A 24,613-nucleotide genomic window follows, 5' to 3' on the forward strand; every position below is an offset into this window, starting at 1 on the left:
TAAATTCCAAGGGCTCATTCCTTTGCAATAGAAGAGTTAGTAAAAATCAAAAAGTGGGTAAATATATTCTTTAAAATGTATCCATTCTACCAAGTTTTTTGACATTCTACTCTCCTACTCATTATTCCAAATGCCCAGTATTTCCTGCTTATTTTTAAAATCTTCAATCTTACTATGAGTTAACAGAAAAAAAAGAATGATAATGTTTCTCCTGGAGACTAGGAATAGAAATAACTACCATAAATTAAATATCTTCTTTTACAGCCACTGAGCGAGCAGCTTACATGCTATCTCATTTAATCTCTGTTTTCCTACACTGACTACAAATTTCCCTACTGTTTCCCCAAGTCTTAAAATTCTGCTTTCTAGTATATACCAAAGAATAAGTTAGTCTCCATTATTTTATTTAACAAAATATTTATTGACCAATATATTGACCCAAATATTTATATATACACATGATATCTTGATAATTAATGTATTGTCTGTAGCTAGCAAATATATGATCCATCTCATAATAAAGTATTTTGACACAATTTAAATAAATTATCCCTTAATTAAATTTAACATACTAAACTAATGTTAGGTCTTAGAGCTATGAAGATATGTTTTATATATGTTTTGTTTTAGAGATGACTTTATACTTTATTTAAACATAATAGATGATATTTTACGGGGGTTTGTTTGTTTTTAAATGACACTCATTAAGCTGTAGTGGTCAGTATATTTTTCCTATATAATATTAGTAAAAAATTAGGCTACTTATGATAGCTAAATATTATTTTATATTTGTTTTATTGTTACCTTATTTAATTTTTATTTATTTATATTTTGTTAACCAACATTTAGAAATGTGAAAACTATTCTCGGTTTACCAGCCATATGAACAGAATGCAGGCTATAGTTTGTCAACCTGTGTGTGCTATACTATCCCCATTCTTTTCTTTAAAAAAAAAAAATTATTTCAAGTAACTTATTGTTTCCACTACCACTCGTTCTCAGAAATAAGTTCATGTTTTAATAAAATAGAGAGTGGTAGCAACATTAGCGCATGAGGAGAAAGACATTTTTAAATCAAGGAAGACTTGCCAGCACTTATTTCCCTATAATCCCAATCCTTAAACCTTAAAGGAACACACTTGTGCAAGGACGGCCATACATACACTGTATTCCCATTTGTGTGCTTGTTTCTCTTTTGCAAAGCTGGGTTGAATTTCCCTTTGGGAAGATATCACCAGCAACAGTTGAATAGGTCATTTAATTCAAAAGTTGTTCATAACTAAAATTTGTTCTTCACAGTTAAGAATAAATTTACTGTCAATAACTGGATATTTCAACTAGTTGTAGCAGTGTAAAAGAATCTAATTATTTCATATTGAATAAACCATGGTAGAAACAATGTGAGTCTTGAGAATAATGTCAATCTTTAGTGACAAAGGTGAATCATGATTTCAGAGAGACAAGGATAGAGAAAGCTGTTGGACTTAATTCATTTCAATATTTGGGAAATTGGCTACATATCCATTGATGGGCTGATAAAGGTTGAAAAACAGGCTCTGGTGTGGAAGATACTGATTTTTTGCATTTGCACAATTCTGTGACATAAATACAACCACCATGATCAATTTCAAGCTAACAAAGGGACGTAATTGAACATGGAGTTGGGGAGAGATGCACGCAACTGGCTCTCTTGATCTCCAGCACAATCTGGCTCCAACGCTCCATTCGAACAAGTTTCGCTAGCATGTCAGAATGAGATAGAAACATTCTGGAAAAAAAGTCCAATATAATGCTAACCGTAATCAGCATAGAAGTTTGAAAAGGAAGAGTTCTGGGTAACATATTAGTTTACTCAACACCATCAATACAGCAGCAAGGCAAAACAGCCTTAATACACTGAGGAAAATGATAGCCCCTTAAACTACTTTTAGATAAAATACAAAGAAAACTAAAAGGGGAAGAAGGGGCAAAGGGAGAAACAATAATTGTTGTCTGGAAAAAATCATTTTGATCACAGTCAAACATGATTATTTTGAAGTCAGTTTGCTCTCTTTTCAAAGATATTATTTCCCCACAAATTCTGACTTTCTAAATTAAGCAGTGATTCAGCAGTATGTAGTATTGTACTGTGTGAAAAAGTGGAGGATGCATCTAGGAGGACTTCTAATGTATTCTGTTAATAAAGGTCTATGGGAGAGTAATTAGATGGAAGCTTTTTGAATTTTAGGTCACTTATTTAAATTCAGTCTCAGATGATCATGAGCAAAGGTGGATGGCTGGTGGTCCATGAAAAATGCCTTGATGGTTCCACCCAAGTTCTTTCTAACAAAGACCACCACTGCAATTGGCATCCTTTTTTTTTTTTTTCTTCTACAAGAAGCACAAGGGTGAATAGAAATGTCATTTCAACCATTTTCTCAGCTTTTGTACTAGAGAAATTTGAGATATGAAAATGGCCAACTCCTTTGATCTTTAATTCTCAAGTAGAAGTATTCCCCTATAATATCATTCCAAAATCTCTCTGGTATGTATTAAATGAAACCTGAGCCATCTCACAAGTAAAATTATATCTTAGCCTATAGAAAGTTACATATAGGTATGTTAATGTGGAATATTTAAATGTAAAACATTTATAATTTTTGGCCTAACTCTAAAATATTTAATATGTATTTTTCTTTATATTTGTTTAAATAAATTCCCCTGTATGTAAATAAAATAATTTCATTAAATGCACATTCTTAATATTTTGTTTTCCATATTTTCTTATTTTAGTGATTAAACTAGCTGTTTTTCCCTTCGTAAAGAAATTGCGGTGTTTTTTCTTTTTTTCTTTTATTTTGTCCATGAAACTTACCCAAATTTATGTATTAATAATTAGTCTACTTTCATATAATTTTGTTTCCATTGTCTTTTAATAGTAAATGAACAACAAAAGCAAACTCCTTCTAGTTACTTGAAGAAAAGAGACCTAGTAAATAGAACAGAGGCACAGAAAAGTATTTGGTAATGCCAACCAAATTTTTAGCAGCCTCAAATAATAAGTGAGATATAATGGATTGAGCCTTATTTTGGAAATGATGAGAATTCATTCAATTGTTCTTAGTTCTCATTTACTTCCTATGGGGTTCACTGTCCACATGTGCTTGCTGTGTTTCATTATTTTTATATCCTTTCCAATACAAACACTCCATGGGATCTTCACTTTTACATAATCATGGTTTCGAGTGAAAGGATGTCAGTATTCAAACGGGATTTGAGCAAGGCATAGCTATGCATTATTTGATCATCTCCTTTGATGGTAAACATTGATAGTGGGATTTTCCTAAATCAACCTTCAAGGTCAGCTTACTGAATTCTCATGTCAACAGCTCCTGTCATTCCCATGTAACAACAGAGGAGGATAAACTCTCTGTCCTTTGATCATCCATTGGTAAAGTAATATGTCATGTCATGGCCCTTAGAATTTTTACAGCAAGTGGCAGTTACCACCACCATATATAGTCCAACTTGAAGCTGCCAATTCAGTTGAAGACACAGCCTTTTCTGACCAGATGTGCTTTACTCAAGAACACACAAGTAGTGAAAAACAAGCTATCATCCCACAAGTTATCGATAATATATGCTCATGACTCTGAATCTGCAAATGAAAATATCACGTAAGCCTACCCCCTTTATCTAAATGAATAAACTGAGGCATAGCAATCACAAGATTTTCCTATGCCATAGAATGAAGCTGTCTGAATCAGAATTAGAATGTCTACCAAGAGCCTGTGCATCTAAAGTTATTATCTCCATACAACACTGTGGCAAAAATAAATCCTGCGAGGGCAAAGGAAGCCAAGACAGAAAATAATAGTCAGCTGCAGACTCTCTAGATGCAAAATACAAAATATTCAAGTGCATGTTTCCATTCCCTCCATTCTCTCTTGTAATGATTGCAGTTAATCCCTGCCAGCTCACATTAGTTCTTCAATTGTGGCAATCAATAGAATAGATTAGCCATGGAAACCCTCCATCCATATTACCCCTGCTTTCCTTTCCAGATGGATTTTTCATTCACTGGAGTGTAAGCAGACATGTGAATTTTTCCCCCGTGCACAAATATAAGCCTGTTATTCTTCAAGGTTTGCTCTATAAAACTTTGTACACACACATACACACACTGAGAAGCATACCTCTAGACTTAACAAAACAGCACCAACCCTCATGGCTTCACTGATTTCAAGGTTGTACATCTGATGTGGGAAGCGAGGAGGGCTTTGATTGTTTGGAGGAAGGACTTCAATGTACACAGTGCAGATGGAGTGCCTGCAGAGAAAGACAAGGCAACAAGATGGGTAAAGATCTAAACCCCATTTAATGGCAGATGACTCTATGTAGTCTGTTATTGGGTTTACAGGAGACACATTTTTGAATTTTTGTAGAAAATAATAACATAATTCAGAACATAAGGATAGAAAAAGAAAAGATACCACCAAAATATAAAGGTTTTATGAAATTATCTTAATAAGAGGGAAAAAATGCCTCAGGTACTAATTTTTCCTATTTATCTTAATAGTATGAATTAAAAAAAAAAAAAAAAAAAAAACGTCTTTCAAATGAAGTTAATAAATGAACTTGCCTTGACCTCCACCTTTATTTTGTAATGCCTCTTTAACAGTAAGAAAACAAACATTCTGTAAATATTAGCTAATATGAGCTGTGCTTGGGGCTCTCTCCCTATTAAAGCAGCAGGGGAAGTATTGATTGAAACAACACACAGTACAAAATATGGGCTGTTTAATTAGTTATGTTGCTGACATCAAAGGCTTAATGTAAGTGCATGTCAAGAGTCAGGATCATACAGTAACCACTGGACAAATAGTTGCAAAAATAATGTGTTTTTAAATCTTCTTTAATGAGAACAATATGATAAGCTAGACATTAGATTTAATTAAAACCTTCCACTGATAGAAAATTTTGGGAAAATAAGAAGATAATATATTATTATAAGAAGAAAAATTTTAAATTGACATAAACAACCCTTTTTGACCACACTGCAATTTCTTTACAGAACAAAAGCTAAAGTAGAAAGATGTTTAAGAATTGTAGAGAAGAAACACTGGCAATTTACAAGGTTTCTCTTTTATCTTGAAGAACATCATTACTGCCTGAGTTGTATGCTTTAACCTTATTTTAACAAAATCATGACTATTTCTTCAAACTACATTTATTATCATTTCTATTTTGGGGTTAGAATTTTCTTAAAGTAGCTCAAAGCTCTTTTTATTAAATGTTCCAATTAAAGACATAGTCACCAAAATAATTTTATGAGATCATTATAATAAACGTCTATTTTTGAACATCTTTTAAGCAAAATACAGATCATAGGCACTAAATATTTTCGCAGCTCATCACCTTATAATATGCCTAAATCCAAATTGTTTCTAAACTTGTCCTCAGTAGACTAGTTTCTTAAGCACTTACGAAAAGCTGCAGTGATTTTAAAAAATCTTTGTTTATTACAATATTGTTCCAAAGTAATCATATTTTAAATTAAAATCTAAAAAAATGTCATTCGGTTAAAATATATGTACTAATCTTTGCCTCTGATTTTATTAACATTACTAAAGATTGCCAATAAAATTAATCAAATTCTAATTTTTCTTTTAAAAATATTTTTAACAGTCAAACTGTTAAAATGATAATAATATTATATGATATCTAAGGTAAACATAAGAATTAATTAAGATTACATATTTATGCTTATATGTATGTATGTTTGTGTTTATATATGTATATGTACATACATATAAAACATATTTATCAGTTATTTTTGATAATTTTTCAAGCTTTCAAACTATTCTATGGAACTGTGTAAATAAGCTTGCACTTACCTTAGTTCTCTTATCCCTAATAATAGTTTAGACATATTAATGGCATCCTTTCACTTTTCTATGCTAAACACCTACAGGCAACCCTGGCTGCTGTGGCTCAGTGGATTGAGCATCGGCCTATGAGCCAAGTGTTGCTGGTTTGATTCCCAGTCAGAGCACATGACTAGGTTGCACGCCAGGTCCCCAGTCGGGGGCGCGAGTGAGAGGCAACCACACAGTGATGTTTCTCTCCCTCTCTTTCTCATTTCCCCTCTCTCTAAAAAAATAAATAAACAAACTAACAAACAAATAAATAATTAATTAAAAATAAACAAACAACAACAAAGAAAACACCTACAGGCATAGTATCCCCCTCCCCCTCCCCAGAGCAGAGTGTGATTGGACTTAGCGTGTGGACACACTGAACAAGAATCTTTTGGTCTGGGATATAAGAATCTACATTTTCCATAGATACACAGGGCTCTACACACACACACACACACACACACACAATTTTGAAGACCAATGCTCTTGAAAAGTAAAACATACAGCCTCAACTGCTTTTTTTTTTTTTTAAATAATTTATTTATTTGTTTGTTCACTTATTTTATTTTTAGAGAGAGGGGAAAGGAGAAAGAGAGGGAGAGAAACATCTCTGTGTGGTTGCCTCTCACTTGCGCCCCCAGCTGGGGACCTGACGTGCAACCTAGTAATGTGCCCTAGCTGGGAATCGAACCAGCGACACTGGGCTCGCAGGCCGACACTCAATCCACTGAGCCACAGCAGCCAGGGTTCTCAACTGCTTTTTAAGTTATTAGCCTAAGGGATTTCTCTACACACTGACCAAAAGATCTCTTCAATAACCCTATAGGTAAAAGGTTCTCTCATTGATTAACAGGTTTTTTTTTAACCTAGAACACATGTGTACTCCAAACTCAAATATTACAATAAAAACGTTAGATCCTTCTTGGATCTTTAGAATTCAGCTTACTGGTCTGGAATACTTTTTTGAAAATCTTTACCAGGCTCTGGCTGGTGTGGCTCAGTTGTTTGGGGTGATGTCTCCTAAACCTAAAAGTCTTAGGATTGATTTCAAGTCAGGGCACATGCCTAGGTTGCGGGTTTGGTAATGGTCAGGGCACATACAGGAGGCAACAGACCGATGTTTCTCTCTTACATAGAAGTTTCTCTCCCTATCTCCCTCTCTCCTTTCCCCTCTCTCTACAATCAAGAAGCATATCCTCAAGTGAAAATACAATTAAAATAATAATAATAATAATAATAACAACTCTCTACCAAAATATGAGTCTCTTTTCACTTGTGAAGTATGTTTTACATTAAACTTACTTGTGTATTTTCTTATTCTCCCCTCTTTGACTACTTTCGCATTAAAGGGTTATATCAATCTAAAACTAAGTTTTTGCACTCAAAGGAAAATATCAACAGAATAAAAAGACAATCCACATAATGGCAGAGCATATTTGCAACACATCTGATAAGAGGTTAATATCCAAAATTTATAAGGATCTTACAAAAGTCAACACCGAAAAAAACAAAAACAAAAACCAAACAATTAAAAATTGGGCAAAGGATCTGAATTGACACTTCTCCAAAGAGGACATACAGATGGCCAATAGACATATGAAAAGATGCTCAACGTCACTAATCATCAGAGAAATGCAAATTAAAACCACAATGAGACACCACTTCACACTGGTTAGAATGGCCATAATCAACAAATCAACAAACAACAAGTGCTGGTGAGGATGTGGAGAAAGGGGAACCCTTTTGCACTGCTGGTGGGAATGCAGACTGATTCAGCCACTGTGGAAAGCAGTATGGAGATACTTTAAAACATTAAGAATGGATCTGCCTTTTGACCCAACAATCTCACTTCTGGGAATATATCTGAAGGAATTTAAAACACTAACTCAGAAGAACATAAGCACCCTTGTGTTCACTGCAGCATTATTTATAATTGCCAAGATACAGAAGCAGCTTAAGTGCCCATCAGTAGATGAGTGGATGAAACAACTACGGGACATTCACGCAATGAACAACTACTTAGCCAAAGAAAAGAAGAAAATTTTACCCTTTATGACAGCATTGGAGAACCTGGAGAACATTATTAAGTGAAAGAAGCTAGCCAGACAAAGACAAATGCCATATGATTTCACTCATATGTGGAATCTAATGAACAAACTGAACTAACAAGGAAAATAGAGACAAACTCATAGATAAGAGAGCAGGCTGACAGCTAAGGGGGGTGTTAGAGGGTGGAGGGACTGAGGAAAAAGGAAAATGACTCATGAACATTGACAACAGTGTGGTAATTGTGGGAGGGAGTGCAGCATAAGGGGACTAAATGACCATGGAAAAAAATACAATTAAAATAAAAAATAAACAGTTAAACTGTTTTACATTGACATTCTACAATAAAGACCTCTCACTCAGATGAGGCATGTCTTTGACACAGAGAAGAAACTTATAAATCAAAATAAAAAGGACCCTAGACCCCAAAACAGAGGACAGTGAATTACTGTGGTCCAGTGTGACTACCTATTTCACCTCCTTTGCTTCTACTGCTCCTTTCCACAATAACTCAAATGCTAGAATTACTAATTATGTTTATACTCCCTTGGACTGGGAGTACAGAGGAAGATCACATTTCAAAGTCTTGCATTTTTCATCTTTAAAATTCTAGGAATTGTTACAATGTGTTTTAACAAGCCCTAGTGTATTTGAGGATTATTGCTTTTTAAAATGCTATCTCCTTTTTATCCCTAATATCAGCATAGTGTCAGCGTTAGTTTCCTAGAACAAAATATCAATAATATTAACAATAAAATAGTACCAATAATTCTGTAATAAATAGTACTAACAGCATCAGTTAAGTACATAATAAAACAGGACTGTCACTAGATAAATAATATTTTATGTGAATATTTTATAAGTGTGTTTTATACCTAGCATTAAATGCATAAAACTGAGCAACTAAGTAATACAATTTTATTTTTTGTAATGGGGCCAATAGAATGTAGATAAATATCTATTTCTAAAAATGGAAATTTTAAAGCTGTTCTTTTTTTCTTTTGATAATGAAAGTTAAAGCAGAACAAGAGAGGTTATATATTTTCTCAGATAATCTTATGATTTTTGAAAGACCTTAAAACCCACTAATTTATCTCTCATTTTACAAAAACAATTAGAAAATCAGAAAGATTAAGTGACTAAATCAAGGTTATAAAACTAATTAGCAATAGCAGATTAACTAAAAGGCAAGGCTTCTGAATTCAAAATCTGCCTGCCCTTTCTCCCTGCATAACATAAGAACAAATTTGGGGAGTATATTGGAGAATTTTTACTTATCTGATATGTGTGTTTCTGTGTGTGAGGTTAAAACATCCTCATTTTGAAATGAAGGGTTTTATTTTTCAGGAATTCATAAATTGTTTTAAGTCTTCGATTCAGGCTAATTATTTATATCATGAATAAAACTTCATCCATGGTACATCTTTTTAAGACACAATAAAATATTAATAAAGAAACAGTTCATAAGATAGACTTAAGATGCTTGAACTCTGCAAGTGGTATAATTCAAAATGATAAAAATGTCATTTTTTGATATGCCAATAATATTCAGTAGTAATGAGATGTATTTAGTGGATTATATAATCTACACCGCAATTTTCTATTACATGTGTCAACACACTCTACGAGGTGTTTAGTTGTAACTCTGTTACATTTCTACCTTGTTTCTAAAATGAAGGTTACAAATGTTTATATTGTTTTCTCCAGTAGACTTGAAACAGAGAAATTACCTTCTTTTTTATTGTTCTTTGTCTCCCAGCAAAATCGGGCTAGAAAAAGCTATATTTTCAGTTCAGTTTTCACGGGTTCTATATTACTATTTTTAAAGTACATAGTGGAATCTGTAGGAAGCAAAGATTCAGATTTAAAATAAACATAGGAGGCCAGAGAAACTTCTCAGGGGAAGTTATGGGGACAGTTTTAAGATGCAAGATGTATGTAGGTATAAAAACCATAGGGTATTATAGACAGGGGAAAACAAAGGTGCAAAGTTAGAGCACAATAAATGAGAAAACCATGTGATTTGTATGACTACAAAAAAAAGGATATAAGTAGGGCAAAGAGAGATGGGCAAGGGGCAGATCACTCATGTACAATAATGATTGATTTACACTTCATCTTGACAACAATAGAGATTGGTTGATATATTTAAAGCCAGTTAATGATATGCTCTGATATGCCAAATAATATATAGTTCCCACAACACATCATGCTTTGTCCTGTGTTTGTGTCTTTGCTTTAATTGTTCCCTCTGCTTAGCTATACCAGTATCACCCCTATCCAAGTTATCTCGTACTTGTAATTCTCTACTATTACATGTCCAGGTTTATCTGTGACTTCATTTGAATGCTATAAGGGTGGAGATTTCATCTTATATTTCTGGTGCCACCCCAAGAAGCTAAGGATTGTGGAAACTCCATAATTTTTGCTAAAATAAATGCCACTTCTATTTTTATTAATGTTAAATATATCGTGCAAAGTTAAAGTATATTCACAATGTAAAGAAACATTTTTATTTACAAATGGATGACTTAATCTTGTGTTTATTAGATACAGCCTTAGATTCCATGAAAAACAAAATTGAGGCTCAAAAAAAGTACATGCCATGCACCAATCATTTTCTAATAATTTTATTATAAGATATTGAGTGGTAGTGGCAGAGACTGTCTTGTATTCTCTATGTCTTCATAAGTATCCAATAGTATTTTAATCACATAAGATTAAATACATATTTATGTAATTTAATTTAAGTACATAAGTATAAGGAGACCTACATATACCAATAAATACTATATGCTTATATTTAACTATTTTTTAACATTTTAGTTTTTTATTTGTCCTCTTATGTTTATCAAAGACTTAAATAAATAGCCCAAAACAAAACAAAAATTATAGACTGTTGATCCTCTTCCTCTCTTAATATTTAGCTAGTGTACTCAATCAGCATAACAAAAAATTAATTCATATCAACCTTATTTTGAGAGTCAATGTTCTTACATTTATGAGTGGAGATGGTCAATCTTAAAATAATAATATAAATTATTATATTTTTATGATATTATTTACTTAGGTTTACATGCCACTCTTGTTGGCTGGGTCAATTTGTAAATCATATCACAATCTATACATTTATGTTCCTAATTTTCCAATAGCATCTTCCTCACATATGGAAATACTAAAAACAAATCCTCACTCTTCAGTTCATTTACAGGATTAATTCAGTTCAATTTGAAGGATTAATTTTTCTACAGAAAAGAACAAATGTCATTAACTATAGGGAACTTGATATTATCCCAGCAGGTAGAATGGAGGTATATTCTTTGCAGGTCTCACCTCATGTTTGATCAAACATTGTTGACTGATTTTTTAGTGCCCAAACCATTGTTTATAAAGGAAACAATGCAGCTAGGTCAACTAAATGCCTAATAGTACCAAAGAGACCTGTATATACGTATTCTGAAGATGGCACTTTATTTCCTGGAGTGGAATACAATTTTATGCAACTAAAAACCTATTATAGTTGACCATGAAAAGCTCCTGTTTAAACTGTTTGTGTCTATTTATATGTATTTTTTTTTTCAATTGACAACAGTTTAATTGATCCACACAATTAATACCCAAGTTGGTTCAGGGTCAGCTCCATGGTTGGGAGTCCATTTATGAAGAGAACAGATGATATTATATGCAGATATTTTATGGTGCTGGAGGTCAGTGTCTCAAAACACCACACTGTTCGAGAGTCAACTGTATTGTACCGATTAATGTAGGCATTAGCTTTTCTAGGCAACAGTGATATGACTTCCAAATAGAACCTGAGTAAGAGTGGATTTTAAAATCTCACTCATTAAATAATAAAGTGGTTAAAAACAATTCATTATAAAATATAAAACATTAGATTAGATCAGATCTGTTTAGTCTAGTACTATCTTCAATGAAAAAAATACAATATAAATTAATGACTACTCAAGAGCGTTACAGTTTAAATGATAAAACAATAGGTGCCTTCATTCTTATAATTAGCATTATTAGTTTCGTTAAGCAATTGTTGAATTTTTTTTCTCAAGAATAATTATTACCCAAGATTACGGATGCGGAACAGAGTGGAGGAGGAGGTTTTAGATTCCAACTTTCTTGAGTTCAAGTTATGATTCTAGCACTTGTTTACTGAGCAGATGTGAGGGTGGGCAAAGGAGGGCTTAGCCAATTTAATTATTCTCTTTCAGACTTATATTTTGGTGCACAAAAATAGATATAGTTATGCAAGAGTCATAATATTGTTAAGATTAGAAATTTTGTACATAAAGTAGCTTGCATGGTTGCTGGTCCTAGTGTGTGGTAATTAAGTAGCATCAATAATGTTTAATTCCTCTTCATAATAGCTCAGCATGAATGAAGCTATTATTTAAAATCCATTCAAACTTTGACTCATATTTTAGATTCTGTAATTACTCACTACATAAAAGTATTCAATATGTCTCTTCACAGGAAACACCCCTTAACTATTTCCTTACCTTCATGAATATACATCCATTTGCTCTTTGGCTACATGAACTATGGTCATGTTGAACTCAATGTGTTCAAAATAGAACTCATCTCCTTCACCCAACCATGTGTACCATTTAATGTCGGCACAATCCAGACATCTAGAAAAAGAACCTGTGAGATTTTTTTGTTGTTGTTGTTGGCAATTCCATTTCTCTATTTCTTCCACTACTTCCAGTTCAAGCCATCAGCAACAATGATTTCCCTGGACTCCTCCAGTGGTGTTCTAATTTCTCTCACTGAAATTCTGTTGCCCTGAAATCTCTCTGCTATAGGGACAACGGAGTGATTTTCCTGAAAGTAAAATAATTTCACTTGACTGTCTAAAGTTCTTCCAAGGATTTCTTCCATTGACTGGATAAGTCCAAGTTTCTTAACAAGGCAAATTAAATGTTCATGATATGGCCTGTTACTCTCTTCCCTACCCCCTCTCCCCCATGTTAATCACAGTTTATGTACTAGTAATGTTACCAAACAGCTACTGGGGTCCTGCTGCATACCTCCACCCTCTAGGCAAAATCCCAGAGGCAAAGGTTTGGTGATTAAGGAAAATAGTCTTTATTCAAAAGTAGTCATTTAAGCCTATCAAGTCACAGCTTTAATTACTTAACCCTATTAATTAAGGCTAAACTCTAACACCCGAGTTCTTCTATTATTCCCCTGTTAGTTTCTGTAGGATTAGTTTACAAACTAAAACAAAATAATACAAAAAAGCTACACAATTCAAGAAGAATGGCAGGCTTCTGCCTCAGGCCCTTTTCCCTCTAGAATACCCAGAGAATAAAACTGCCACCCTCTGCCAGGCTGTGCTCAGAGTTCCTTCCCATCCAAAGTGCCATCCATTGGGAAACACAGGCAGCTGCAGCACGATCATCCAGGCATCCTCAGGGAAGAGAGCCCAAGAGCCAGAGAGAGCCCTAGTCAGAGCCAGAGCCAGAGACTGTGAGAAATAGCCAGCTCAGGAGCCAGGAAAGCTTGACAAAGTTCCAGCCCTCCTTTTACTTCCATTGGCTCTAGTCACATTCAGCTTCTCGGCCAATCCCGTCCTAGATTGCCTGCCATTGCCTTAACAAACTCCTCTTATGGCCCCTCCTACTTCTACCCAGTGATCTTAATCAGATCTCTCTGCCTCAGTAACACTGACTGACTTGTAATTACCTATAAGCACCAAGCTATTTCAGACCTTTAAGTCTAGAAAGTAATGTGGCATACTCTTTTCACCTGACAACCTCTACTCATTTACCTAAACTAATCTTGTTTAGGAGGCCTTCTAAGTATTCCTTCGTTATAAGTGTTCTGATCAATGCCCTAGAAAACCAAGAATTTATCTCAACCTTAAATTTACCCTATAAAATTAATTTAACTTTTTAATATTTCTATTTCTACACTTTACTGTATTTTTTTGAACTGCAAATGATCTTACTAGGTTTATCTTTATATTCTCAGAACATAACATTGTAAATGGTAGTTACATAATATTGATTTGCTGGACTGCATAGGAAATCTTATTCTCACAGGCACCTATGTTTGTTTGTTTATGTGTTTGTTTTACTTATTTGAAACAAAACTAGACAGAATTAATGTATACTAGGAGGGAAGAGGAGAACAATTTTAAATCTGCCTCTGTATTTTGGGAACCAAAAAAGATATTTGAGTTTTGTATTATACAGTCCCTTATTCCAATTAATTTATTTAAAAACAAAACATATCTTTTAAGAACCTAAAAAACAAAGCAAAACAAAACAAAAACATGTTTGTTAAGAATCCAGGACATTCCAAGAACTGTTTTGGCCTCTGAACACATAAGACGGCCAAACCACAGTGAATCTTTTCCCTGTTACCTAGGACTCTAAGGGGGAGGGGGCCAGGCAGACGATAAACTTCATATTCTAAATGAAAGTATACTATACAGCATGTTGCATGGTGATAAGTGCAGTAGAAAAAAAATAATGCCACGAAAGGGGTATGAAAGTACTTAGAGGTTGTTGCAATTATGAATACTTGTCAGAAAAGGCTTTCCAGAGGCAGTAAATTGGGTAAAACCTGGAGGAAAGGAGGCCATGGAGAAATCTGAGGAAGTATCTATTGTACTCTGTGAGGAGATGAAGGTCATGAAAATCAAGTTTAAAGGTTTGAAGGTAGCTGCAAGCCTCAAGGACAGAGAGGAGACCAGTGCTCTGATACAGTGGACTAAGAAAAGCAGGACTAAGCAGAAGACCAGGTCAACAGGAATAGGTGACAAGAGGAAGTGTCTCATGGCCTGTGGCAGATGGCAAACTGTGCTGGCCTCCAAGGACCCTTTAAATGATTTTGTCTTTTACTTCAAAATGAAATGTGAAAGCACTGGAATTTTTGAGCAGAGGAGATCATATTGTTACCAGAATCTTGCAGGTGGGCTCAGAAAAAAGTCTAATGAGACTTATAATTAGAGAAGGTATTCAACACTGAACCAGAGAGAATGGGAGTTTGGACCAGGATGTTAATAATGAAAGCAATAGGAATTGGTTTCTTAGTACGTTATTAAGGTTGAGTTTAGAGTTGTTGCTCAAGATAACATCCAGAGTTTGAAAGAAACACAGGTGCCCTGGCTGGTGTGGCTTGGTTGCTTGGAGCATCATCCTGTAAACAAAAAGGTTGTGGGTTCTATTGCAGGTTGGGGCACATGCCTGGGTTGTGGGTTGGGTCCTCGATCAATCGGAGCATGTATGAGAGGCTACCGATAGATATTTCTCTCTCACATCGATGTTTCTCTCCCTCTCCCTCTTTCCCTCCTTTCCCTTCTCTATAAAATCAATAAACATGATCTTAAGTGAGGATTTAGGAAGGGAGGGATGGAGAGAGGGAGGGAGAGAGAAAGAGAGAGAGAGAGAAAGAGAGAGAGAGAGAGTGTGTGAGAAAGGGAGGGAGGAAGAAAGGAAGGAAGGAAGGAAGGAAGGAAGGAAGGAAGGAAGGAAGGAAGGGAGAGAGGGAGGGAAGGAGGGATGGAGGAAGACACTGAGCGTGGCTCTAAGGATGTTTAACCAGAGACACTGCAAGTTTAGAGATGCTTTAAACCACATATTGGTTATTGAAGTCACCAAGAATTTTGACCGAAGTACTATTGAAGTGCATGCCAGGAACTAAACTCTTCCAAAGTGACCTGTAAGTCTGTAGGTAATGGTGGGAAGTGAGGATAAAGAGATGAAGCGATTGTGGGAAAAGGACTTGTCATCTGTAAATGACAGTGTCAATGAAGGGTAATGGGTAGTGTATTCTTAAGATATTAAAAGGGAGAATATTAAGGAGAAGGTGAATAATAGTCTAGAAATATCAATGAGAAACTAGAGGTCCACTTGCTAAATCTTCATGATTAATGATAAGAGGGGTGTGGAGAGAAAAATCCCTCTTTTTCTCTGCTCTGGGAGAGGGCACAAAGGAGAAAAAAGATATACTCTCAATGGTTTCATTGCAGTTGTGTCAATTTGCCTACTCCTGGTATATTTTTGGGTTTTAGCTCTTAGAGCACTTTTTGTATTTCTTCTATAAGATTGTTCTCTTAATATTTCTTTTTTTTAATGTGTTTTATTGATTATAATATTACATTTGTGCCAATTTCCCTTCCCTCTGCTCCCCTCCACCCGGTGGCCCCCCTCCCTCCAGTTGTCCCCCCCTTTTAGATCATGTCCATTAGTTGTGCATACAGTTCTTCTCAACCTCTCTCTGTCTATTTCATTCCCTCCTACCATGATCCTTAATTCCTATATCATCTCCCTCCCTCTCCCCATTCCCCCTCCCTGTTGACCTCCCCCCAATATGTTCCCCGTACCTATAGTTCTTTTTCCACTCTCGTTGCCTGTTTAGTTTGCCTTTGTTTCAATTCCCTAGCTTCTGTTGTTTCTTGCGATGCAGTTTTCATTTTAGATTTCATTGTCTTGATCCTCCTTTTTCTAAACCAATCCCTTTAACATCTCATATAACAGTGGTTTGGATCTAATGAACTCTTTCAGTTTTATTTTGTCCTGAAAACACTTTCTCTGTCCTTCTATTCTGAATGACAATTTCGCTGGATAGAGTATTCGTGGTTGTAGGTTTTGGATTTTCATTACTTTGAATATTTCTTGCCAGTCCCTTCTTGCCTGCAGGGTCTCCCTTGAGAAGTCAGCTGATAGTCTAATTGGGACCCCTTTGTACATAATTCTTTTCTTCTCTCTTGCTGCTTTTAAGATTCTCTCTTTATCTTTAATTTTTGACATTTTGATTATAATGTGTCTTGGAGTGGTTCTCCCTGGGTCCAGTCTCTTGGGAACTCTCCTTGCTTCCTGGACCTGCAAGTCTATTCCCTTCCCCAAGTCTGGGAAGTTCTCCTTTATTATATTTTCACTCAATTTTTCAAGTTCTAGTTCATCTTCCTCATTCTCTGGCAAACCAATGATTCTTATGTTGGGCCTTTTATAGCTGTCCCAGAGGTTTCTGATCCTCTCATCGTTGCTTCCCGTTTTTTCTCTCTGCACTGGTTGACTGCTTGTTCCTTCTCCATATTCCAGTTTGTTGAAATGAACTCTGGATTTTTTTTCCTCACCATCTGTCTCATATGTGGTTTTGTTCCTTTCGTTATGAGTGTTTTTCGCTTCTTTCTCATCTTTTTCCAGATCTTTTGTGAATTCTGTAAGCCACCTGATAACAATGGCCCAGAACTGAGCATCTGACAGGTTTCTTATCTGTTCATCTGTCAGGTTCTCCATCTGTTGCCTGGTGAGCTGTGCCACCGGGATTTCTATAGTTGTCTGCCTCATTTTGACAGATGCGTCTTATTTTCTTGGGCCGGCTGTAGGGGGCAGTGCCTGTGTACTCGTAATGACCCAGCGACCGGCGCCGATCTGCAACCTTTCTTGCTGTGCCGTGGTGCTTTGTCGTCACAATCCAGCGACCGGTGCCTGTCCGCGACCTATTTCGCAGCCCTGTGGCGCTTTCTTTGGGGGCGGGGGTCCAAGATGGATTCACACAGTTATTCCGCTAGGAGACCGGGATCCGTCCTCCCGCCCCCCTGGGCCTCACTGTTCAAGGCGATGTGGTGGCTGCTTTCCCCAGCGTTGGGGTCGCGAGCTGCCGGGGGTTCGACTGCAGCCGGGGTTGTTCTCCCCGCTGCTGTCCCAGGTGCGACCGCAAACAGCGCCACCCCCTTTCGCTCTTACCTGCCCAAAGGGCGCCGCTGGTTTATAACTTCATATGTTGGGCTTCTGTGTAGTTTTATTTTCTGGAATTTCTAGTTATCCTTTGTTTTGAAGTAGTTGTATTCCTCTCTAGTTGTAGAGGGAGACCTAGCGCGTCCATCTAAGCCTCCATCTTGGCCGGAAGTCTCTTAATATTTCTAAATTTAGAAGATCTATTTTGGTAAATTAGATCTTCAAAAACTATCCACATCATTGATAGTTTCAAATTTTGCATTAATAAAGCAAAGTTGTTTCTTATAATTCATTTAATCTCTTCTATTTCTGTATTATTTCCTCTTAGAATTTATTATGTGAACTCAAATTTATTTTACTTTTAAAATTTGATTAGCTTGTGGTTTATTAATTTATTATACATTCATTTTTGTTTTTTGTTTTATTTATTTTTGTTTTATTTATATATTTATTTATTTTATTTTTAGAGACAAATCATCCACACTTGCTGTTAAAGTTGTTAGTTATTTCTTATATTGCTTTGTGGATTTTTTTGTTTGTTTCTTTCTTTCTTTTATGAGGTAACATAACTAGTATATAAAATCTTCATAAAATTTCTCAAAAAGAAAAATATTCATTATTTTTACCAAACAAAATAATAAACATAATCCAGCAGCTTATTCCAAATTTTAAATGTCACAGAGTAGTGGAAGTCATGACAAAAAATGTAAAATAGATTTATTTAGGAATCAACTATATTAAGATCAATTATCATACCATTAGCTCAAGAAGAAATGTCATTACTGTCTACATAGATGATAGATACTTATTTTACCTGAATAAACCATTATTCTCATTTTTAAAAACTCAATAAAAATAAAAATAAATATTTTAACATTATAAAATATGTTTTTTTTTAAAGAAACAGAATCTAATAAAATGAAGACGCATGGGAAGCATTCCAACTCAAATCAAAAACAAAACAAGCATTTTTACTGGGAGAACTAACAAAATTAAAAGAAATTAATTGACAGAGAATATTAAATTATCATTATTTATAAAATGTGAATCTGGATAATATAGTGTAATCAACTGACAACTGCAAAATCATAAAACTGAACTAACTTGTTTAAACTCAAAGAAAAAAATTAACAGAAAGAATAACCAGGACATTTAGGTAAGGTAGCATCACCATATTATAAAGTACAGTTTAAAATATGTGCAATTAAAACCGTGTGACAATTACTTATGAAAAAATAGGTAAGCTAATGGAGGTCAAAAACAAATTCATGCACATAAAAAATGCATGATATAATAAATGTAACACAAAATTAGTGAGAAAAAATTTAACTATCCAATATTCAGTGCAGGGCTAAAGTATATTTACAGTCTTTGTATGGATAATAATATAATAATAATAATACAAAAATAAACTATGTTTTGCATACTAACAACTGTAAATCTACTTTTGTCCCCCTCCTCTATATTAAGCATGAAAAATGGCATAATATCCTGAAAAAAATCTTGTTGAATCAATACCTCTTACTGTATAGTAGGATAAATCCCAAATGCAACAAAGATTTAAACATACAGTATTAACACTAAAAAAATCGTTAGAAGAAAACCTAGAATAATTGTAACCTGGGCTTAACATATCAATAGAAAAATGGATAATGATATGAGCACATATTTTAAAGAAAGAGTAATAGAACTGGCTCTTAAACATAAGTATACTCAAACTAACTCATAAGCAAATGTATACAAAATATGTGCTATTTTTTACCTATCAGATTGGTGAAAATCCAAATGTTTGATGTTACACACATCTAGGGAGACTGGGCAGAATGAACCATTCTCAACTTGGCAGTTGGAGTTGTAAATTGTTTCAAGCCCAACAGAATACAGTTTGGCAATTACCTCTAAAACCTACGCTTCGGTCCCACTTCTGGGATTTATCTTACTGATATACTTGCACACGATGGAAATTATGTATGTTCAATGCTATTTATTTCTTTATCGTCAGTGAAAGAGAGACTGAAATTTAAAATTCCATCAACAGTGAATTTCTTAAAGTTATATATATATATATACACACACATATATACATACATATACATATATATGTGTGTGTGTATATATATATATATAGTGTGTGTGTGTGTGTGTATGAATATTATGTAGATGTGAAGAAGTTTTGAGGAAATTATCCAGTATTTGTATGGAAAGATATCCCCAGAATTTCTTGTGAGGTGGGGAAAAACCCAGCAAGGTGCAGGAATATATAGATATTCATTCATATTTTCTTTAAATGCATTCTAAAAATCTGTAAATAAGCAAGACATTAATAAAAGATATCTCAGGTGAGAGACTAGCTAAATGCAATAGTAACAGTGAGAAATATTTTGCTTTGTACCCTCTCACTCACTCTATCTACCTGTCTAATTAAATATGTACATAGAGAATAAATATAGATATATTCTAAAAAATTCTATAAATTCTAATTCTAATCTATAGGTGGAATACACACACATATATATGTACATATATACATATATATCTGTGTATACATATATATATATATGGAGAGAGAAAGAGAAAAATAATTACCCAGATATTGAAAGGCGGCTTCAGAACCCTGAGACATTCCATGTTATTATATGTTTGACCTCCCACTATCATCAACCTTGCTTTTCAGTAGTAAATTAGATACATGACTCTGATATTTCCCAGTTTCCACCGCTGAACATAGACCTGCATCCTTCATATCTGTGAAATTATAGTTAATTATTTTGTGGTTTAATCTTGTCTTTACTATCCTTTTCCAACAGTTGAACCGAATAAGAATATGCAGTTCCTGAGAATCCGGTCTCTCTGGTTTTCTGATCTAATTTAGATGTTTATAGGATAAAAGAATGCTTGCTGTGCTTCTTAAATTTAATTATGGGGTTAAATGGGAGTGATAAAAGACTGCTTTGATTCCAATATAAATTACCTTCTCTCTACAGGAGGAGCATTATCCGATGCTTGGACCGTGAGCGCGTACGTCGCCCCAACTACCAATTTCACGTCCGGAGCGATGGTGACAAGCCCTGTTTCTTTATCGATGACGAAGTCTCCCTTACCCCCAACCAGGATTTCATATGAGATCTCCCCATTCGAACCTTCGTCTGCGTCGAATGCAGTGAGCTGGAATTGAAAATCACAACATAAATCCTCTGGGACTCAAATTTTCACTATATATGTAGTGTCGTTTTTATCCCCCAACAAAAGCAGCTTGCTTTCAAAGATAAAAAACAAGTAAGAAGTTTTCTTGGCATATATACTCTTGTTTTCTTGAATTAAGGCAACTGTGTTTTGTTGTGATATGGAAGCAATAACAGCAGAAAGGATTCCTTCTTTTTTTTTTTATTTTTATTTTCTTGTGAGAGTGATTAAAAAAAGTTTTTGGACCTTGAAGACAATTTTTATTTTAATTTAATAAAGGGAAAAGAGGAAAGTTCTAAGTAAATCTAGTATCCCTATAGAAAATTTATATATTTTTTATTTTACCTCTTGTTCTTGACATGTGAACACATATTACAACAGACTGAGACCTGAAGAAAATGAAATAGGTGAAATTTGCCTTTATCACTCTCATTGTCTCTTCTGCTCTCATTTTTTTCCATTCTTTGATTTCCCTTCTGTTTCCCACAGATTCTCTTGTTCTCACGTCCTTTTATTTATATTGAATTTAGGAAAAAACCTTATAATCTGTCCACACTGACTTACAAAGGATTAATAAGGCCTAGAATAGATTTCAACATTTTGCATCTCATGGTACATATAAACTAATTACTACAATAATATGGCATATCAAAAATATATTTTATTTTTTGCCAATCTGACAAAAGAAGTTATACTTTTGATTCATTGACAAAGGATGGCTGTTGTCAGTTTTTAATTTGACAAACTAAGGGAAAAGACGTCAGTGCCCCAGACTAAATAGTCAGGTATTAGATGTTTCTAAAATTCTTGTGGTGCACTAGTTGAAATAGCTGGCCTAGAATATGACCTTTAAAAATCAAAAAAATGCATCTCCAATTACAGAATATTTAATTAGAAAATTAGAATATCAAGCCCAAGAAACATTTTTTCTTTAAGTAAAGGGATTCAATTGAGAGTACCTGAAATAATACCATATAAGCATCTGCAAGGCAAATTCACACATATTTATAATCACTTTAGAACAAATTGTATTTATTAGTTAAAGACTATATTTGGATCATTATTTGTATAAACATAGCAAAATTAAGGTAATAATTTAATATACTAAATAGGCTCCTTGACCCTCCAGATAAACATACATTTACTTAAGAGGAAAGAATAAATTCTTGTGGAAAATCTTATAATATTCATTTTATAAGCATTCACAGAATTTTCCCTTTTCATCATACCAAAAGTGATGGATGGAAAAAAGAAAGGTGGCCTCAGTTTATACATAAGAAAAGCACAATTAAATGTGTTCTATTGATCAAGAAAACACACATGATTGTAATAAATAAGCCTGTAGTAAAATGTTCTCATGTATTGCCATTTTCTTATGTATTTCTCATCCCTGGATTTCACTTCTATAAAATTGTAGTTCTCTATTGCTAACAGACTCCTTGGGGGGAGGGTCTATTGGACACTCTGGTGTACCTGCATAGATAAAATGTGAATCTGTACACTCACCTTCAGACTTGAATTCAGTTTCAGGAACCCAGTGTTCACTAATGGCCCATTCAAATGTTTGTATTTACTATCCTGATCAAGTGTACACAGAGTATTTTATACTACCCCATCGAGCCCAAGGGAATATAGTTTGCATATTTTATTTCTACTTTTAGTACTCACTGCATTTAGAGTGATAATGTTTACAGCAATAGCAACAAGAAACTGAGAGGAAAAAATGAAAACCCGAGAGACTGGCATTAATTCAGCTAAACCTAAGATGAGGTGTTGGGAAGTGGACAGATGTGGTTGCCAGAGGAAAGGCATTTCATGGAATGATTCTGGGGCTTATGTGAGAATGACAGACATAGTCCTAAAGGCAAAGAAGAAGGAAACTATTTCCAGAAACTGTCAAAATGAATGATGTATATTTATGGAGAACTATTCAAGCCAGACAAACTCATTCCCTTTTGTGCGTGGATAAAATTAGAAGATGGGGGTAGCAGAGGAGATATCAATTTTGATTATAGTAAATCACTTAACACAATGTCTCAGGGAATCTTAATTAAAATTTAGCTCAAATTGCACTAAAAATTAACATTCTTTCTGGGATTTAAATTGGCTAAAGAAATTTAATGATAAATGGCAATGCATCAAGTTAAAAAGTGTTGAGGAGTGTGCTTCAGGGATATAGGTATTACGGCTGGTCTTATTTAACATTTTAATAAATGCTGTTGAAAGGGGAAATAAGCTGGATTATAATTAAATTGAAAGAAAGCACTCTTCTGGGAGGTGCCATAAATACCAAATAGTACCACAAAAACAGGTGATAGAAACTCCCCTAAAACTGCAGAGCCAGCTGACCACAGATAAACTAGTATATTTACGGGCCACAGCTAGAGCCATTAGCAAGTACAGCTTTAACAAATAAGCCAATATATATATATAATGTTTAGGTTATTTAAATAGGTTTATACTATTTTTTCAGTCAGTCTTTTAACATTAAATATTAAAACAATGGTTAAGAATCACCATAGTTGAGTTCCTACACATGTAAACAAAAATAGTTTGAAGAAATTTTTCGTGGTTGAAGATTAGAAAAGGGAGCTGAGATACTCACTCTGAATACCCATAAAATGGTAATGACACCCATCAAAGACCCTGAAACTAAACTATGGTGAAGACTTAATTCAATTAGAGCTCCCTGACCCTGTGATCAGTGGTCTATGAGATTACGGCACATGAAGCCCTCTCTTAATTGAGAGGGGAAATCTGTCCCTTAAATAAGAAGAGATTGAAGAAAGGGTTTATTGACACGCAGAAGCCAATGTTGCTTACATGTGATTGCATGAATGTAAATAAAATCTGATTTTAAATTGTTTTACTTAAATGTTATAATATCTAAATGATAAGAAACACTACGTTATTTGTTCATTTGTTCATATATTTCTTTTCTGTAATGTATTATAATTATTTTCAGGAAGTTTAATCTTACCTTCCCACAATTTATTCCTTGCAATATTCCAATGTGTACGTATTTCAAATACAGTATCTTTAATCTTCAACTACCCCTCACTCCCACAGAACACAAATCTATTTGCCACGTCTATTCTTCTTTCTCTTTCTAGTTTTGGCTGCAGTTTATTTCTCTCTTCAATCTCTCTTTCCTATGTGTGAGAAATTAACGAACGTGGCTTTACATAAAAGAACAAATGTAAAGAATATCAAATCATAAACCGAACAAAAAAATCAAATTGTATGACAGAGAGATTCAGGCCTGGGCATTGTTTGGTTTAAGAATTGGGAATTACTGAATTGCTATAGTCATGATGACTCCTGAACTACTGGAGAAGAATAGCTGTTATTTTCTTAGGACTATACTGGTAAAATTACATCTGATATTTCTGCTGATCTTCATGTCTGCATGGGTCTGCTAAGACTAAGGCCTAAAACAAAGACTATGCCAAGTAATTGGGAGAGAGTATTATGGATGTCTCTGTTTCCAGTGATGCCTGAGTCAAATTTATACTGATCACTTTTGATACATAAACCAAATTATTCTTTTAAAAGTAAAAAAAAAAAAGCTAGAATATTATAGGAAAAGAGTTTTATAATTAATCATTCTTCTTGGCTTGCTTTATGACTATTTAGACTTCTGAGATTATTGCACTTTGAGATTTTTCACATGTGGTCATTAATACATAAAATCAGCAATGATGCATTGCATGGTTATTCGTTATCATGAGCAAAGATCATGCTGTAAAAGCAGTAGAGTTGTCATTGTATAGCCCCTGG

General features: G+C 34.4%; 1 protein-coding gene across 11 annotated transcripts in view; it reads right to left on the reverse strand.

Moving 5' to 3' along the window:
* Window positions 1–24,613, reverse strand: part of PCDH15 (protocadherin related 15) — a 686,961-nt gene that overhangs the window by 266,025 nt on the left and 396,323 nt on the right. For 10 of the 11 annotated variants that reach the window (XM_090279288.1, XM_090279289.1, XM_090279283.1 and 7 more), the window contains 2 exons: window positions 20,622–20,815; window positions 4,176–4,308 (listed from right to left, as the gene is read on the reverse strand). In XM_090279288.1, the coding sequence (XP_090135414.1) occupies window positions 4,176–4,308; window positions 20,622–20,815 (327 nt within the window). The remainder of the gene's footprint in view (window positions 1–4,175; window positions 4,309–20,621; window positions 20,816–24,613) is intronic. The other variant, XM_090279287.1, reaches the window with a different exon arrangement.

This window comes from Furipterus horrens, unplaced genomic scaffold (genome assembly GCF_987537825.1).
Source record: "Furipterus horrens unplaced genomic scaffold, mFurHor1.1.pri manual_scaffold_5, whole genome shotgun sequence".
Taxonomy (NCBI): Eukaryota; Metazoa; Chordata; class Mammalia; order Chiroptera; family Furipteridae; genus Furipterus; species Furipterus horrens.